This window comes from Eucyclogobius newberryi, unplaced genomic scaffold (genome assembly GCF_026437365.1).
Source record: "Eucyclogobius newberryi isolate DKJ021-1_F unplaced genomic scaffold, fEucNew1.0.hap1 SCAF_2, whole genome shotgun sequence".
Classification (NCBI taxonomy): Eukaryota; Metazoa; Chordata; class Actinopteri; order Gobiiformes; family Gobiidae; genus Eucyclogobius; species Eucyclogobius newberryi.
Window position 1 is genome coordinate 50,789,410 of NW_027315834.1, and position 20,000 is coordinate 50,809,409.

Sequence of the window (20,000 nt, forward strand, 5' to 3'; positions counted from 1 at the left end):
TAGTAGTAGCAGTAGTAGTAGTAGTAGTAGTAGTAGTAGTAGTAGTAGTAGTAGTAGTAGCAGTAGTAGTAGTAGTAGTAGTAGTAGTAGTAGTAGTAGTAGTAGTAGTAGTAGCAGTAGCAGTAGCAGTAGCAGTAGCAGTAGCAGTAGCAGTAGCAGCAGTAGTAGTAGTAGTAGTAGTAGTAGTAGCACTAGTAGTAGTAGTAGTAGTAGTAGTAGTAGTAGTAGTAGTAGTAGTAGTAGTAGCAGTAGCAGTAATAGTACTCGTACCTTGGGCTCGGGGGGGAAGAGGGCCTTGCTCAGGCGGGACATGTTGCCCAGGTTCATCTGGATGCTGGTGTTGGTGAAGCGAAGCTCGTGGAAACTGCTGGAACTGTCTCTGGGGCAAATGTCGCTCTCGCCTGAAAACGGTGAAATGGTGACGGTGTTTTTCAATTCCGACTGCGGCAGGTTGTCACTGATGCCTCCGTCAACGTACCTCTGTCCAGGTGGAGGAGAGAACACAAGAGACTGTGAGGGTGGAGGTGCAGGTGGAGGTGCAGGTGGAGGTGCAGGTGGAGGTGGAGGTGCAGGTGGAGGTGCAGGTGGAGGTGGAGGTGCAGGTGGAGGTGCAGGTGGAGGTGGAGGTGGAGGTGGAGGTGCAGGTGGAGGTGGAGGTGCAGGTGGAGGTGCAGGTGGAGGTAGTGTGTTGTTGGGCTGCAGTAGATTCTCCATCAGAATAATCTAAGTTTGTCAAAACTAGAAACTCATTTGCTCAAGTGTCAACACTGAACAATCACACGAACAAGTTTGACCTTTTCTGAAGAGTTTAGGACCTTTAGGACCTTTAGGACCTTTAGGACCTTAAGGACCTTGAGGACCTTTAGGACCTTGAGGACCTTTAGGACCTTGAGGACCTTTAGGACCTTGAGGACCTTTAGGACATTTAGGACCTTTAGGACCTTTAGGACCTTTAGGACCTTTAGGACCTTTAGGACCTTGAGGACCTTGAGGACCTTTAGGACCTTTAGGACCTTGAGGACCTTTAGGACCTTTAGGACCTTGAGGACCTTGAGGACCTTGAGGACCTTGAGGACCTTTAGGACCTTTAGGACCTTGAGGACCTTGAGGACCTTGAGGACCTTGAGGACCTTTAGGACCTTTAGGACCTTGAGGACCTTGAGGACCTTTAGGACCTTGAGGACCTTTAGGACATTTAGGACCTTTAGGACCTTTAGGACCTTGAGGACCTTTAGGACCTTTAGGACCTTGAGGACCTTGAGGACCTTTAGGACCTTTAGGACCTTGAGGACCTTGAGGACCTTGAGGACCTTGAGGACCTTTAGGACCTTGAGGACCTTGAGGACCTTTAGGACCTTTAGGACCTTTAGGACCTTTAGGACCTTTAGGATTTTGAGCTTGAGCAGAACCAAAGACAGTTCAGTTCTTTAGTGTTGAAATGTCGACTGAAATTGAGTCAGAATCGAGTAAAAAACACTGAAATAATCTGAAACATTATGATGATGGACTAAACCAGGACTAAACCAGGTCTAAACCAGGACTAAACCAGGACTAAACCAGGACTAAACCAGGTCTAAACCAGGTCTAAACCAAGACTAAACCAGGACTAAACCAAGACTAAACCAAGACTAAACCAGGACTAAACCAGGACTAAACCAGGACTAAACCAGGACTAAACCAAGACTAAACCAGGTCTAAACCAGGTCCAAACCAGGACTAAACCAGGACTAAACCAGGACTAAACCAGGACTAAACCAGGACTAAACCAGGTCTAAACCAGGTCTAAACCAGGTCCAAACCAGGACTAAACCAGGTCTAAACCAGGACTAAACCAAGACTAAACCAGGACTAAACCAGGTCTAAACCAGGACTAAACCAGGACTAAACCAGGACTAAACCAGGTCTAAACCAGGACTAAACCAGGACTAAACCAGGACTAAACCAGGTCTAAACCAGGTCCAAACCAGGACTAAACCAGGTCTAAACCAGGACTAAACCAGGACTAAACCAGGACTAAACCAGGTCTAAACCAGGACTAAACCAGGACTAAACCAAGACTAAACCAGGACTAAACCAGGACTAAACCAGGACTAAACCCGGACTAAACCAGGTCTAAACCAGGACTAAACCAGGTCTAAACCAGGTCTAAACCAGGTCTAAACCAGGTCCAAACCAGGACTAAACCAGGTCCAAACCAGGACTAAACCAGGTCTAAACCAGGACTAAACCAGGACTAAACCAAGACTAAACCAGGACTAAACCAGGACTAAACCAGGACTAAACCAAGACTAAACCAGGACTAAACCAGGACTAAACCAGGACTAAACCAGGACTAAACCAGGACTAAACCAGGTCTAAACCAGGTCTAAACCAGGACTAAACCAGGTCTAAACCAGGTCTAAACCAGGACTAAACCAGGACTAAACCAGGACTAAACCAGGTCTAAACCAGGACTAAACCAGGACTAAACCAGGTCTAAACCAGGTCTAAACCAAGACTAAACCAGGACTAAACCAAGACTAAACCAAGACTAAACCAGGACTAAACCAGGACTAAACCAGGACTAAACCAGGACTAAACCAAGACTAAACCAGGACTAAACCAGGACTAAACCAGGACTAAACCCGGACTAAACCAAGACTAAACCAGGACTAAACCAAGACTAAACCAAGACTAAACCAGGACTAAACCAGGACTAAACCAGGTCTAAACCAGGTCTAAACCAGGACTAAACCAGGTCTAAACCAGGTCTAAACCAGGTCTAAACCAGGTCCAAACCAGGACTAAACCAGGTCTAAACCAGGACTAAACCAGGTCTAAACCAGGACTAAACCAGGACTAAACCAAGACTAAACCAGGACTAAACCAGGACTAAACCAGGACTAAACCAAGACTAAACCAGGACTAAACCAGGACTAAACCAGGACTAAACCAAGACTAAACCAGGACTAAACCAGGACTAAACCAAGACTAAACCAGGACTAAACCAGGACTAAACCAGGACTAAACCAAGACTAAACCAGGACTAAACCAGGTCTAAACCAGGTCTAAACCAGGTCCAAACCAGGACTAAACCAGGTCTAAACCAGGACTAAACCAGGACTAAACCAGGACTAAACCAGGTCTAAACCAGGACTAAACCAGGACTAAACCAGGACTAAACCAGGTCTAAACCAGGACTAAACCAGGACTAAACCAGGACTAAACCAGGTCTAAACCAGGACTAAACCAGGTCCAAACCAGGACTAAACCAGGTCTAAACCAGGACTAAACCAGGACTAAACCAGGACTAAACCAGGTCTAAACCAGGACTAAACCAGGACTAAACCAAGACTAAACCAGGACTAAACCAGGACTAAACCAGGACTAAACCCGGACTAAACCAAGACTAAACCAGGACTAAACCAAGACTAAACCAGGACTAAACCAGGACTAAACCAGGACTAAACCAGGTCTAAACCAGGTCTAAACCAGGTCTAAACCAGGTCCAAACCAGGACTAAACCAGGTCTAAACCAGGACTAAACCAGGTCTAAACCAGGACTAAACCAGGACTAAACCAAGACTAAACCAGGACTAAACCAGGACTAAACCAGGACTAAACCAAGACTAAACCAGGACTAAACCAGGACTAAACCAGGACTAAACCAAGACTAAACCAGGACTAAACCAGGACTAAACCAAGACTAAACCAGGACTAAACCAGGACTAAACCAGGACTAAACCAGGACTAAACCAGGTCTAAACCAGGTCTAAACCAGGACTAAACCAGGTCTAAACCAAGTCCAAACCAGGACTAAACCAGGTCTAAACCAGGACTAAACCAGGTCTAAACCAGGACTAAACCAGGACTAAACCAAGACTAAACCAGGACTAAACCAGGACTAAACCAGGACTAAACCAAGACTAAACCAGGACTAAACCAGGACTAAACCAGGACTAAACCAAGACTAAACCAGGACTAAACCAGGACTAAACCAAGACTAAACCAGGACTAAACCAGGACTAAACCAGGACTAAACCAAGACTAAACCAGGTCTAAACCAGGTCTAAACCAGGTCCAAACCAGGACTAAACCAGGTCTAAACCAGGACTAAACCAGGACTAAACCAGGACTAAACCAGGTCTAAACCAGGACTAAACCAGGACTAAACCAGGACTAAACCAGGTCTAAACCAGGTCTAAACCAGGTCTAAACCAGGTCTAAACCAGGACTCAGAGCACTGCAGTTCAAGCACTTTCTGTCCTCAGCGTCTCAGAGTTCACAGAAGTGGAGAAGATAAGATTAAGCTGCTGTTTAAGTCTAATCTTTAAGTGCACTTTGTCCAGAGGAAGTATCGATCCTCCCAAAGTACTTTATCATCCCGAAAGTACTGCAAAAAGAACACACCTGCACCTGCTTTAGACCTGGTTTGGACCTGGTTTAGTCCTGGTTTAGTCCTGGTTTAGTCCTGGTTTAGTCCTGGTTTAGTCCTGGTTTAGTCCTGGTTTAGTCCTGGTTTAGTCCTCTGTTGGTGGATTACAGTTAAAGAGCAGATTCATTGCGATGAGATTTAAAATCCTTTTATGACTGTAACAGAAACAGAATAAATCTGTGATTCTGCTCCAGCTCCACAAGAAGCTCAAAGTCTAATTTAGCACAAATATGATTCACCTTCGAAACATCTAATCAATTTATCAAAAGAATCACAGGATTCATCCTCTTAGAGCCTTGAACTTGACCCGAGCTTGAAGGGGAATAGAGACCACCCACAGAGGGTTAGAGAGTGAAGTCTGCACCATGTGACACAGATAAGCTGTGACATCACACCTCTGGGCGTGGCAGAACTGACGCTGGGGTTAAAGAAACAGTTGAAACGAGCTCATGGAGCCGACCTTTGACCCCACAGTAAAGCCTCTCGTCACAGACGTGACGCGTGAGAGCAGCAGACCGTCTGAGCGCGCTCACAAAGTCCAGCAGCTGCAGATAACGAGCAGATAAAGCGACGAGCCAATCACACGACACCAGAAGGATGTTATCATCTGACACAGAATTATACACTTTATAAAATATACTGCACATTTTATAAACTCCAGAAACAAAACACTTCATAGTTCAAAGAAATAATAATAAACTAAAACAAACAAAGGTCATAAATAAAAGGTGACGCACCACTCCTCTGAAGGACGGCGGGATCAGGCCACAGTAGATCGGGATGAAGCAGCTGCAGACCAGAGCCTGAGACACAAGAGAACATCTGTATCCATAGCAACGCATTCTGTATCATGGCAACGCATTATGTATCCATGGCAACGCATTCTGTATCATGGCAACACATTATGTATCCATGGCAACGTATTCTGTATCATGGCAACACATTCTTTATCATGGCAACACATTATGTATCATTATGTATCCATGGCAACACATTCTGTATCCATGGCAACACATTATGTATCATTATGTATCCATGGCAACACATTATGTATCCATGGCAACACATTATATATCCATGGCAACGCATTATGTATCCATGGCAATGCATTATGTATCATGGCAACGCATTATGTATCCATGGCAACGCATTATATATCCATGGCAACACATTATGTATCCATGGCAACACATTATGTATCCATGGCAACGCATTATATATCCATGGCAACGCATTATGTATCATGGCAACGCATTATGTATCCATGGCAACGCATTATGTATCCATGGCAACGCATTCTGTATCATGGCAACGCATTATGTATCCATGGCAACGCATTATGTATCCATGGCAACACATTATGTATCCATGGCAACGCATTCTGTATCCATGGCAACACATTATGTATCCATGGCAACGCATTATGTATCCATGGCAACGCATTCTGTATCCATGGCAACACATTATGTATCCATGGCACCATGGCAACACATTATATATCCATGGCAACACATTATGTATCCATGGCAACGCATTCTGTATCATGGCAACACATTATCTATCCATGGCAACCATGGCAACACATTATGTATCCATGGCAACACATTATGTATCCATGGCAACGCATTATGTATCCATGGCAGCAATGCATTATGTATCCATGGCAACGCATTATATATCTATGGCAACACATTATGTATCCATGGCAACGCATTATGTATCCATGGCAACGCATTATGTATCCATGGCAGCAACGCATTATGTATCCATGGCAACACATTATATATCCATGGCAACACATTATGTATCCATGGCAACACATTATATATCCATGGCAACACATTATATATCCATGGCAACACATTATGTATCCATGGCTACGCATTATGTATCCATGGCAACGAATTATGTATCCATGGCAACACATTATATATCCATGGCAACACATTATGTATCCATGGCAACACATTATATATCCATGGCAACGCATTATGTATCCATGGCAACACATTATGTATCCATGGCAACGAATTATGTATCCATGGCAACACATTATATATCCATGGCGACGCATTATGTATCCATGCCAACACATTATGTATCCATGGCAACGCATTATGTATCCATGGCAACGCATTATATATCCATGGCAACGCATTATGTATCCATGGCAACGCATTATATATCCATGGCAACGCATTATGTATCCATGGCAACACATTATGTATAATTATGTATCCATGGCAACGCATTATATATCCATGGCAACACATTATGTATCCATGGCAGCAACGCATTATGTATCCATGGCAACGCATTATGTATCCATGGCAGCAACGCATTATATATCCATGGCAACACATTATGTATCCATGGCAGCAACGCATTATGTATCCATGGCAACGCATTATGTATCCATGGCAGCAACGCATTATGTATCCATGGCAACGCATTATGTATCCATGGCAACACATTATGTATCCATAGCAACGCATTATATATCCATGGCTACGCATTATGTATCCATGGCAACGCATTATGTATCCATGGCAACACATTATATTTCCATGGCAACGCATTTTATATCCATGGCAACGCATTATGTATCCATGGCAACGCACTATGTATCCATGGCAACGCATTATATATCCATGGCAACGCATTATGTATCCATGGCAATGCATTATGTATCCATGGCAACGCATTATATATCCATGGCAACGCATTATGTATCCATGGCAACGCACTATGTATCCATGGCAACGCATTATGTATCCATGGCAACGCAATATATATCCATGGCAACGCATTATGTATCCATAGTGACACATCACGCCGGTGCTGGAGTCTCTTCACTGGCTCCTGTCCAGTTTAGAATCACATTTAAACTCCTCCTCCTGACCCCTCCATGGCCCCTCCCACCTCAAAGATGCTATAGAACCATCTCATCCAATCAGAGCTCTTCACTCTCTAAATGCTGGTCTTCTGGTGGTGCCAAGAGTCTCTAAAAGCACAGTAGGAGGTAGAGCCTTCTGGTGGTGCCAAGAGTCTCTAAAAGCACAGTAGGAGGTAGAGCCTTCTGGTGGTGCCAAGAGTCTCTAAAAGTACAGTAGGAGGTGGAGCCTTCTGGTGGTCCCAAGAGTCTCTAAAAGCACAGTAGGAGGTAGAGCCTTCTGGTGGTGCCAAGAGTCTCTAAAAGCACAGTAGGAGGTGGAGCCTTCTGGTGGTCCCAAGAGTCTCTAAAAGCACAGTAGGAGGTAGAGCCTTCTGGTGGTGCCAAGAGTCTCTAAAAGCACAGTAGGAGGTGGAGCCTTCTGGTGGTCCCAAGAGTCTCTAAAAGCACAGTAGGAGGTGGAGCCTTCTGGTGGTGCCAAGAGTCTCTAAAAGCACAGTAGGAGGTAGAGCCTTCTGATGGTCCCAAGAGTCTCTAAAAGCACAGTAGGAGGTAGAGCCTTCTGGTGGTGCCAAGAGTCTCTAAAAGCACAGTAGGAGGTGGAGCCTTCTGGTGGTCCCAAGAGTCTCTAAAAGCACAGTAGGATTTGGAGCCTTCTGGTGGTCCCAAGAGTCTCTAAAAGCACAGTAGGAGGTAGAGCCTTCTGGTGGTCCCAAGAGTCTCTAAAAGCACAGTAGGAGGTGGAGCCTTCTGGTGGTCCCAAGAGTCTCTAAAAGCACAGTAGGAGGTAGAGCCTTCTGGTGGTCCCAAGAGTCTCTAAAAGCACAGTAGGAGGTAGAGCCTTCTGGTGGTCTTTGAGTCTCTAAAAGCACAGTAGGAGGTGGAGCCTTTTGGTGGTCCCAAGAAGGCTCCACCTCCTATATCTCATATTTGTTCCTGTGGAGCTCGTCCTCGTGGCTGAAGTGCTTTAAAGCTACGTTCACACAGCGGCGTCAAATTCGCGCCCGACGCAGAAGTTGGTCGTCTGTACATTTGAAGACTGACGCCTCGGACGCACGTCCAAAGCGTCCAGGGCGTCCACGACGTCCATGGCGTCCCCGAATCGCGCTGCAAAAAGGCAGGAGGCGTTTGACGCACGTTTACAAAGACTTTGAATGTGAAGTGGACGCTTTGGACAGCGCGGTCTGTAACACCCTTAAGACCAGCAGAGGGCGCTGTTCCCTGTATGAGCTCCACCAGCAGAGGGCGCTGTTACCTGTATGAGCTCCACCAGCAGAGGGCGCTGTTACCTGTATGAGCTCCACCAGCAGAGGGCGCTGTTACCTGTATGAGCTCGTCTTTGGAGCTGAAGTGGGACACGAGGACGTTCTGACCGTCGGACACTCGGGTCAGGGACACACAGAGCCGTCCTGAGGCCTGGACGTGGGCGTCGTCGGGCAGGTCCCGGTTCAGGCCGGACTTCAGGACCTTCACCAGGTTAAACGCCGGGTGCAGAGGCCCCAGGTTCCTCCGGCGAGCCTCTTTAGCCACATCGATCACATCCTCACAACATTTAGCTGTGAACGACAGAAGAAGAAGAAGAAGAAGAAGAAGAAGAAGAAGAAGAAGAAGAAGAAGAAGAAGAAGAAGAAGAAGAAGAAGAAGAAGAAGAAGAGTTAATCGCACACGTCTGAGAAACAAAACAAACACAGAGTCTGGAGGAACAAACACAGAGTCTGGAGAAACAAACACAGAGTCTGAAGAAACAAACACAGAGTCTGGAGAAACAAACACAGAGTCTGGAGGAACAAACACAGAGTCTGGAGAAACAAACACAGAGTCTGGAGAAACAAACACAGAGTCTGGAGAAACAAACACAGAGAGTCTGGAGAAACAAACACAGAGTGTGGAGGAACAAACACAGAGTCTGGAGAAACAAACACAGAGTCTGGAGAAACAAACACAGAGTCTGGAGAAACAAACACAGAGAGTCTGGAGAAACAAACACAGAGTCTGGAGGAACAAACACAGAGTCTGGAGAAACAAACACAGAGTCTGGAGAAACAAACACAGAGTCTGGAGAAACAAACACAGAGTCTGGAGAAACAAACACAGAGTCTGGAGGAACAAACACAGAGTCTGGAGAAACAAACACAGAGTCTGGAGAAACAAACACAGAGTCTGGAGAAACAAACACAGAGTCTGGAGAAACAAACACAGAGTCTGGAGAAACAAACACAGAGTCTGGAGAAACAAACACAGGAGAAACAAACACAGAGTCTGGAGGAACAAACACAGAGTCTGGAGAAACAAACACAGAGTCTGGAGGAACAAACACAGAGTCTGGAGGAACAAACACAGAGTCTGGAGAAACAAACACAGGAGAAACAAACACAGAGTCTGGAGGAACAAACACAGAGTCTGGAGAAACAAACACAGGAGAAACAAACACAGAGTCTGGAGAAACAAACTCAAACCAGAAGATTATTTTCACGTGGAAAAGGACAAGTCAGTGTTGACTCCATTTTCACCAAATAATAATATAATAACAATCATATTTAAAAAGAGAATATCTATAAATAAAGAGTATTATTAATGAAAATCTGACATAGTTTATTTTTATTTGACATTTTGATTTAATAATGTCACTGTCTTTGTTCTAAAATGTCATTTGACACATTATATTTATATATTTATTATTATTGTGCCATAATGTGTGAGAGTCGATTAAACCAGGACTTAAACTGGACTAAACCAGGACTTAAACTGGACTAAACCAGGACTTAAACTGGACTAAACCAGGACTTAAACTGGACTAAACCAGGACTTAAACTGGACTAAACCAGGACTTAAACTGGACTAAACCAGGACTTAAACTGGACTAAAACCAAAACCATGAGGGCCAAACTCGCACTTGACCAGTAACAGTGACATCGCCATGGAAACCAGCACCAGGAAAGTGACGCTATTTTTACTCTTTCTATAACTCTAACTAACTCTAACTCTAACTCTAACTCTAACTCTAACTCTAACTCTAACTCTAACTCTAACTCTAACTCTAACTAACTATAACTCTAACTGTAACTCTAACTAACTCTAACTGACTCTAACTCTAACTAACTCTAACTAACTCTAACTAACTCTAACTAACTCTAACTCTAACTAACTCTAACTCTAACTCTAACTAACTATAACTCTAACTCTAACTAACTCTAACTCTAACTCTAACTAACTCTAACTAACTCTAACTCTAACTAACTCTAACTCTAACTAACTCTAACTAACTCTAACTCTAACTCTAACTAACTCTAACTCTAACTAACTCTAACTCTAACTAACTCTAACTCTAACTAACTCTAACTCTAACTAACTCTAACTCTAACTAACTCTAACTCTAACTCTAACTCTAACTAACTATAACTCTAACTCTAACTCTAACTAACTCTAACTCTAACTCTAACTAACTCTAACTAACTCTAACTCTAACTAACTCTAACTCTAACTCTAACTAACTCTAACTCTAACTAACTCTAACTCTAACTAACTCTAACTAACTCTAACTCTAACTAACTCTAACTAACTCTAACTAACTCTAACTCTAACTAACTCTAACTCTAACTCTAGCTCTAACTAACTAACTAACTAACTAACTCTAACTAACTCTAACTAACTCTAACTAACTCTAACTAACTCTAACTAACTCTAACTCTAACTCTAACTCTAACTAACTCTAACTCTAACTCTAACTAACTCTAACTCTAACTAACTCTAACTCTAACTCTAACTAACTCTAACTAACTAACTAACTCTAACTCTAACTCTAACTAACTCTAACTCTAACTAACTCTAACTCTAACTAACTCTAACTAACTCTAACTAACTCTAACTCTAACTAACTCTAACTCTAACTCTAACTCTAGCTCTAACTAACTAACTAACTAACTAACTAACTAACTCTAACTAACTCTAACTAACTCTAACTAACTCTAACTAACTCTAACTCTAACTCTAACTAACTCTAACTCTAACTCTAACTCTAACTAACTCTAACTCTAACTAACTCTAACTCTAACTCTAACTAACTCTAACTAACTAACTAACTCTAACTCTAACTCTAACTCTAACTCTAACTCTAACTCTAACTAACTCTAACTCTAACTAACTCTAACTCTAACTAACTCTAACTAACTCTAACTAACTCTAACTCTAACTAACTCTAACTCTAACTCTAGCTCTAACTAACTAACTAACTAACTAACTAACTCTAACTAACTCTAACTAACTCTAACTAACTCTAACTAACTCTAACTCTAACTAACTCTAACTCTAACTCTAACTAACTCTAACTCTAACTCTAACTAACTCTAACTCTAACTAACTCTAACTCTAACTAACTCTAACTCTAACTAACTCTAACTCTAACTAACTCTAACTCTAACTAACTCTAACTAACTCTAACTCTAACTCTAACTATAACTCTAACTCTAACTCTAACTAACTCTAACTCTAACTCTAACTAACTCTAACTAACTCTAACTCTAACTAACTCTAACTCTAACTCTAACTAACTCTAACTCTAACTAACTCTAACTCTAACTCTAACTCTAACTAACTCTAACTCTAACTAACTCTAACTAACTCTAACTAACTCTAACTCTAACTAACTCTAACTCTAACTCTAGCTCTAACTAACTAACTAACTAACTAACTCTAACTAACTCTAACTAACTCTAACTAACTCTAACTAACTCTAACTCTAACTCTAACTCTAACTAACTCTAACTCTAACTCTAACTAACTCTAACTCTAACTAACTCTAACTCTAACTCTAACTAACTCTAACTAACTAACTAACTCTAACTCTAACTCTAACTAACTCTAACTCTAACTAACTCTAACTCTAACTAACTCTAACTAACTCTAACTAACTCTAACTCTAACTAACTCTAACTCTAACTCTAGCTCTAACTAACTAACTAACTAACTAACTAACTAACTCTAACTAACTCTAACTAACTCTAACTAACTCTAACTAACTCTAACTAACTCTAACTCTAACTCTAACTAACTCTAACTCTAACTCTAACTCTAACTAACTCTAACTCTAACTAACTCTAACTCTAACTCTAACTAACTCTAACTAACTAACTAACTCTAACTCTAACTCTAACTCTAACTCTAACTAACTCTAACTCTAACTAACTCTAACTCTAACTAACTCTAACTAACTCTAACTAACTCTAACTCTAACTAACTCTAACTCTAACTCTAGCTCTAACTAACTAACTAACTAACTAACTAACTCTAACTAACTCTAACTAACTCTAACTAACTCTAACTAACTCTAACTAACTCTAACTCTAACTAACTCTAACTCTAACTCTAACTAACTCTAACTCTAACTCTAACTAACTCTAACTCTAACTAACTCTAACTCTAACTAACTCTAACTAACTAACTAACTCTAACTCTAACTCTAACTCTAACTCTAACTAACTCTAACTCTAACTAACTCTAACTCTAACTCTAACTCTAACTCTAACTCTAACTCTAACTAACTCTAACTCTAACTAGCTCTAACTCTAACTAACTCTAACCAACTCTAACTAACTCTAACTCTAACTAACTCTAACTCTAACTCTAACTCTAACTAACTCTAACTCTAACTCTAACTAACTCTAACTAACTCTAACTCTAACTAACTCTAACTCTAACTCTAACTAACTCTAACTAACTCTAACTAACTCTAACTCTAACTAACTCTAACTCTAACTCACTCCAACTCTAACTAACTCTATCTAACTAACTCTAACTCTAACTCTAACTAACTCTAACTCTAACTAACTCTAACTCTAACTCTTACTAACTCTAACTAACTCTAACTCTAACTCACTCCAACTCTAACTAACTCTATCTAACTAACTCTAACTCTAACTCTAACTAACTCTAACTAACTCTAACTCTTACTAACTCTAACTAACTCTAACTCTAACTAACTCTAACTAACTCTAACTAACTCTAACTCTAACTCTAACTAACTCTAACTAACTCTAACTAACTCTAACTAACTCTAACTCTAACTAACTCTGACTTCCGCATTCGAGTCGTAGCTTTACAAACAGAGTTTGGTCTGAAGTCGTTTGGTCTGAAGTCGTTTGGTCTGAAGTCGTTTGGTCTGAAGTCGTTTGGTCTGAAGTCGTTTGGTCTGAAGTCGTTTGGTCTGAAGTCGTTTGGTCTGAAGTCGTTTGGTCTGAAGTCGTTTGGTCTGAAGTCGTTTGTGTCGCTCGTCGGTCAATCGAGTCGTGATCGAACAAAATGTGGTGTTTTTTAACCCTCTGTATTATTTTATTGTCACATTTATGGGTCATTTCTAGTGTTTTGATGCCACAGAAACATAAACATCAGCTCTGGTTTGATCCTGGAGGAAACATCTGTTTGACCTGAATCCAGATGTCGACCAGAGTCTTAATCCGGCTTTAAAGAGGTTAAAAGGTCTGAAACGATGGAAGGATCTAAAGTACTGTGATAGTACAGTGATAGTACTGTGATAGTACTGTGATAGTACAGTGATAGTACAGTGATAGTACTGTGATAGTACTGTGATAGTACAGTGATAGTACAGTGATAAGATAAGATAAGATAAGATATTCCTTTATTGTCCCACATGGGGAAATTTCATTGGTGCAACGCAGGTAGATCCAGAGGTAGATACAGAAGAACAGATCACTTATAGGAAGTCTGAAAAACACTTTCAGTAGAAGATCTCCTATAAATAAATAAAAACTCCCATAGACAAATAAATACATAAATACCATTGCATGTGATCACGACAGTAATTGCATATGAATATGTGTCACGACGGCACATAGATTGCACATGAATTTCACATGAATTGCACATGAATTCCAACAGCAATTGCACATATGACAGAATTGCACATCAGTATTAGGTTAGGTCAGTATTGCGAGTGTTCAGTACTAACAGTGTTTGTTATAAAGTCTGACAGCAGCAGGAAGGAAAGACCTACGGAACCTTTCCTTCGCACATCGAGGGTGGATCAGTCTCTCACTGAAGCTGCTCTCCAGAGCGGACAGAGTGTCCTGCAGGGGGTGACACTCATGGTCCAGCATAGATGTGAATCTAGCCAGGACCCTCCTGTCCCCCACCTCCTGCACCGAGTCCAGAGCACAGCCCAGGACGGAGCTGGACTTCTTGATGACTCTGTCCAGCTTCCTCCTCTCCCTCTCTGTGATGCTGCTGCTCCAGCAGGCCACACCATACAGGAGGGCTGATGCCACCACAGAGTCGTAGAAGGTCTTCAGGAGTGGCCCTGTCACTCCAAAAGACCTGAGTCTCCTCAGGAGGTAGAGCCGACTCTGGCTCTTCCTGTACAGTCTGTGTTATGAGTCCAGTCCAGTTTGTGGTTCAGATGAACACCCAGGTACTTGTATGAGTCCACTCTCTCAATGTCCCGTCCCTGGATGTTCACTGGTGAGGGGGCAGTGGGGTGGCGTCTGCGGAAATCCACCACCATCTCCTTGGTCTTCCCCGCCTTGATGAGGAGGTGGTTCCGCTGACACCAGTCCACAAAGTCCTGCGCCAGTCCTCTGTCCTCCGCGTCATCGTCGTCCGTGATGAGTCCGATGATGGCAGAGTCGTCAGAGAACTTCTGCAGGACACAGCTGTCCGTGTCATGTCTGAAGTCTGCAGTGTAAAGGGTGAAGAGAAAGGGCGCGAGGACAGTGCCCTGGGGCGCCCCCACACTGCAGGTCCGAGTGTCAGACACACAGTTCCGGGCTCTCACAAACTGGGGTCGGTCTGTGAGGTAGTCCAGGATCCACTCTGCCAGGTCATACTCCACACCAGCCGTCTCCAGCTTGTCCCTCAGGAGCTGATGGTGTTGAAGGCACTGGAGAGATCGAAGAACAGGATCCTCACAGAGCTGCCAGGCTTTTCCAGGTGAGAGAGAGAGCGGTGCAGCAGGGAGATGACGGCGTCCTCCACTCCGATGCCAGACCGATATGCAAACTGCAGCGGGTCCATGGCTGAGCTCACGGTGGAGCGGAGGTGGTCCAGGACTAGCCGCTCCAGTGTCTTCATCAGGTGGGACGTGAGAGCCACTGGCCTGAAGCTGTTGAGGTCTTTGGGGCGCGGTGTCTTAGGCACAGGTACCAGACAGGAGGTCTTCCAGACCTGTGGTACCACCCTCAGCTTCAGGCTCATGTTGAAGACATGCTCCATAACTCCACACAGTTCATCTGCGCAGGACTTAAGGAGCCTGGGGCTGATGCCATCAGGTCCTGCTGCCTTCCTCACTTTAATCCTCTTCAGCTCACTCCTCACCTGTGCTGCTGTGACAGTCAGTGGTTGGCAGGGGGACCGTGTGCTGGGGGGATGGGTGAGTCCAGGCGAAGTGGGGAGCTGATGGTCCGGGGCAGATAAGCGAAGAGGAACAGATGCAGGGCATTGTCCAGCTGTGGAAGAGGGAGCATGCAGCTGTGCAGGGGGAGGGGCGGGTGACCGATCAAACCTCAAGAAGTGAGCATTTAAATCATTCACCCACTGTAGATCCCCCTCTGTCTGGGCAGGGGGGATTTTGAAGCCCGAGATGGTTTTCAGGCTCCTCCACACTCCCTGAATGTTCTTTTGCTGCAGCTGCTCCTCCATCCTCCTCTTGTAGCCGGCCTCAGCCTGCCTGATCTCTCTCCTCAGCTCCTTCTGCACAGTCCTCAGCTCCTCCTTGTTCCCTGACCTGAAGGCTCTCTTCTTCTCCTTCAGCAGAGCCTTCAGTTCACGGTTAATCCATGGCTTGTTGTTTGGAAAACACCGCACTGTCCGGGAGGGAACAATGTTCTCAAAACAGAAGTTGATGTAGTCCGTGATGCACTCTGTGATGGTGTTGATGTCCTCCCCATGTGGGTCATAAAGCTCAGTCCAGACAGTGGTGCTGAAGCAGTCCCTCAGAGCCTCCTCGCTCTCAGCAGACCACATCCTCACCTCACGGGACACCACAGGCTGCCTGCGCACGATGGGTTCATACACAGGCCTCAGATGTACAAGGTTGTGGTCCGAGCTGCCCAGGGGAGGGAGGGGGGAAGAGGAATAAGCCTCCTTGGTGTTGGCAAAAAACAAGTCCAATGTTCTATTCTCTCTGGTGGGGCAGGTAACATACTGGGTGTATGTTGGTAGGACAGAAGAGGGAGAAGCGTGGTTAAAGTCACCAGAGATGAGGAAGAGAGCCTGTGGATGCTGTGTTTGCGGCCTACAAGTGCAGGAGAGCAGTGCTTCACAAGCATCTTCAGCATTGGCAGACGGGGTCACATAGACTGCGATTAAAATCACATGTGAGAACTCCCGGGGCAGATAATATGGCCTCATGCCAATAGCCAATAGTTCAATATCCTTGTTACATAGCTGCTCCCTCACTGTGCAGTGTTCTGGTTTGGACCAGCTCGTGTTCACATACACCGCCAGACCTCCACCTCTTTTCTTCAAGCATTCTCTCGTTCTGTCCGCCCGCAGCAGATGAAAATTGTCCAAACCTACAATAGAGTCTGGCATTTCTGCTGTTAACCAGGTCTCTGTGAAAATCAAGACGCTGCTGTCCCTATAAATCCTCTGGGACCGCATGAGGCTCGCTATTTCCGTCATTTTATTTTGATAGTACAGTGATAGTACAGTGATAGTACAGTGATAGTACTGTGATAGTACTGTGATAGTACTGTGATAGTACAGTGATAGTACTGTGATAGTACAGTGATAGTACAGTGATAGTACTGTGATAGTACTGTGATAGTACTGTGATAGTACTCCGAGAGTACTGTGATAGTACTGTGATAGTACAGTGATAGTACAGTGATAGTACTGTGATAGTACTGTGATAGTACTGTGATAGTACAGTGATAGTACTGTGATAGTACAGTGATAGTACTGTGATAGTACAGTGATAGTACTCCGAGAGTACTGTGATAGTACTGTGATAGTACTGTGATAGTACTGTGATAGTACTGTGATAGTACTGTGATAGTACAGTGATAGTACTGTGAGAGTACTGTGATAGTACTGTGATAGTACTGTGAGAGTACAGTGATAGTACAGTGATAGTACTGTGATAGTACTGTGAGAGTACAGTGATAGTACAGTGATGGTACAGTGATAGTACTGTGATAGTACTGTGATAGTACAGTGATAGTACTGTGATAGTACAGTGATAGTACTCCGAGAGTACTGTGATAGTACTGTGATAGTACTGTGATAGTACAGTGATAGTACTCCGAGAGTACTGTGATAGTACTGTGATAGTACAGTGATAGTACTGTGATAGTACTGTGATAGTACAGTGATAGTACTGTGAGAGTACTGTGATAGTACTGTGATAGTACTGTGAGAGTACAGTGATAGTACAGTGATAGTACTGTGATAGTACTGTGAGAGTACTGTGATAGTACAGTGATAGTACAGTGATAGTACTGTGATAGTACTGTGATAGTACTGTGATAGTACAGTGATAGTACTGTGATAGTACAGTGATAGTACTCCGAGAGTACTGTGATAGTACTGTGATAGTACTGTGATAGTACAGTGATAGTACTGTGATAGTACTGTGATAGTACAGTGATAGTACTGTGAGAGTACTGTGATAGTACTGTGATAGTACTGTGAGAGTACTGTGAGAGTACTGTGAGAGTACTGTGATAGTACTGTGAGAGTACTGTGATAGTACTGTGAGTGTACTGTGAGCGTACTGTGAAAGTACTGTGAGAGTACTGTGATAGTACTGTGATAGTACAGTGATAGTACTGTGAGAGTACTGTGATAGTACTGTGAGAGTACTGTGATAGTACTGTGATAGTATTGTGATAGTACTGTAATAGTACAGTGATAGTACTGCGATAGTACTGTAATAGTACAGTGATAGTACTGCGATAGTACTGCGATAGTACAGTGATAGTACTGCGATAGTACTGTAATAGTACAGTGATAGTACTGCGATAGTACTGCGATAGTACAGTGATAGTACTGTGATAGTACTGTGATAGTACTGTGATAGTACAGTGATAGTACTGCGAAAGTACTGTAATAGTACAGTGATAGTACTGTGATAGTACTGTGAGAGTACTGTGAGAGTACTGTGATAGTACTGTAATAGTACAGTGATAGTACAGCGATAGTACTGCGATAGTACTGTGATAGTACAGTGATAGTATAGTGATAGTACTGTGATAGTACTGTGATAGTACAGTGATAGTACTGCGATAGTACTGTAATAGTACAGTGATAGTACAGCGATAGTACTGCGATAGTACTGTGATAGTACAGTGATAGTACAGTGATAGTACTGTGATAGTACTGTAATAGTACAGTGATAGTACAGCGATAGTACTGCGATAGTACTGTGATAGTACAGTGATAGTACTGTGATAGTACAGTGATAGTACAGTGATAGTACTGTGATAGTACTGCGATAGTACAGTGATAGTACAGTGATAGTACTGCGATAGTACTGTAATAGTACAGTGATAGTACTGTGATAGTACTGTGAGAGTACTGTGAGAGTACTGTGATAGTACTGCGATAGTACAGTGATAGTACAGTGATAGTACAGTGATAGTACTGTGATAGTACTCCGAGAGTACTGTAATAGTACTGTGATAGTACTGTGATAGTACTGTGAGAGTACTGTGATAGTACTGTGATAGTACACTGATAGTACAGTGATAGTACAGTGATAGTACAGTGATAGTACAGTGATAGTACTGTGATAGTACTGTGAGAGTACTGTGAGAGTACTGTGATAGTACTGCGATAGTACACTGATAGTACAGTGATAGTACAGTGATAGTACAGTGATAGTACAGTGATAGTACTGTGATAGTACTGTGAGAGTACTGTGAGAGTACTGTGATAGTACTGTGATAGTACTGCGATAGTACAGTGATAGTATAGTGATAGTACTGTGATAGTACTGTGATAGTACTGTAATAGTACTGTGATAGTACTGTGATAGTACAGTGATAGTACAGTGATAGTACAGTGATAGTACAGTGATAGTACTGTGATAGTACTGTGATAGTACTGTGATAGTATTGCGATAGTACAGTGATAGTACAGTGATAGTACAGTGATAGTACTGTGATAGTACAGTGATAGTACAGTGATAGTACAGTGATAGTACTGTGATAGTACAGTGATAGTACAGTGATAGTACTGTGATAGTACTGTGATAGTACAGTGATAGTACAGTGATAGTACAGTGATAGTACTGTGATAGTACTGTGATAGTACTGTGATAGTACTCTGATAGTACTGTGATAGTACTTAAACCTGCAGCGTGTTAATCTCTCTGGAGACGTGACGATATCGAAACGAGCTGATCTTGCTGATTGATGATTATTCACAGCGAGTCCCGTTTCCATGACGACCCGCGAGCGGCGCGCGGCGCGCGGCTCGCGTGAAGCGGCTGCAGCTCCGGCGCGTTACACAAACTCAAACAAGTCTTTTATTCACGCGCGTGAAAACAGAGGCGTCCTTCATGTTTCACACAGTCAAAGAAAGAGACATAAGTTTGTGTCTGAAACGTCTGAAAAAAGATCCTTCCAGTCGTCATTTTGGACTCGACGTCGACATCGAGCGCGTTTCTCAGATTCCACGTTGAGTTTGAGACGAAAACTGAATCAGACTCAAGCGCGTGACGTAAATATAAGATGTGAACAA

At 43.1% G+C, this 20,000-nt stretch overlaps 1 protein-coding gene across 1 annotated transcript in view; it reads right to left on the reverse strand.

Annotated features, from left to right (window-relative positions):
* The window catches only part of pnpla3 (patatin-like phospholipase domain containing 3), a 51,379-nt gene that overhangs the window by 29,557 nt on the left and 1,822 nt on the right, over positions 1-20,000 (reverse strand). Inside the window, exons 2-4 of the mRNA XM_072453555.1 lie at positions 8,631-8,863; positions 5,152-5,217; positions 271-480 (exon numbers count right to left, since the gene is read on the reverse strand). Of these exons, the coding sequence (XP_072309656.1) occupies positions 271-480; positions 5,152-5,217; positions 8,631-8,863 (509 nt within the window). The remainder of the gene's footprint in view (positions 1-270; positions 481-5,151; positions 5,218-8,630; positions 8,864-20,000) is intronic.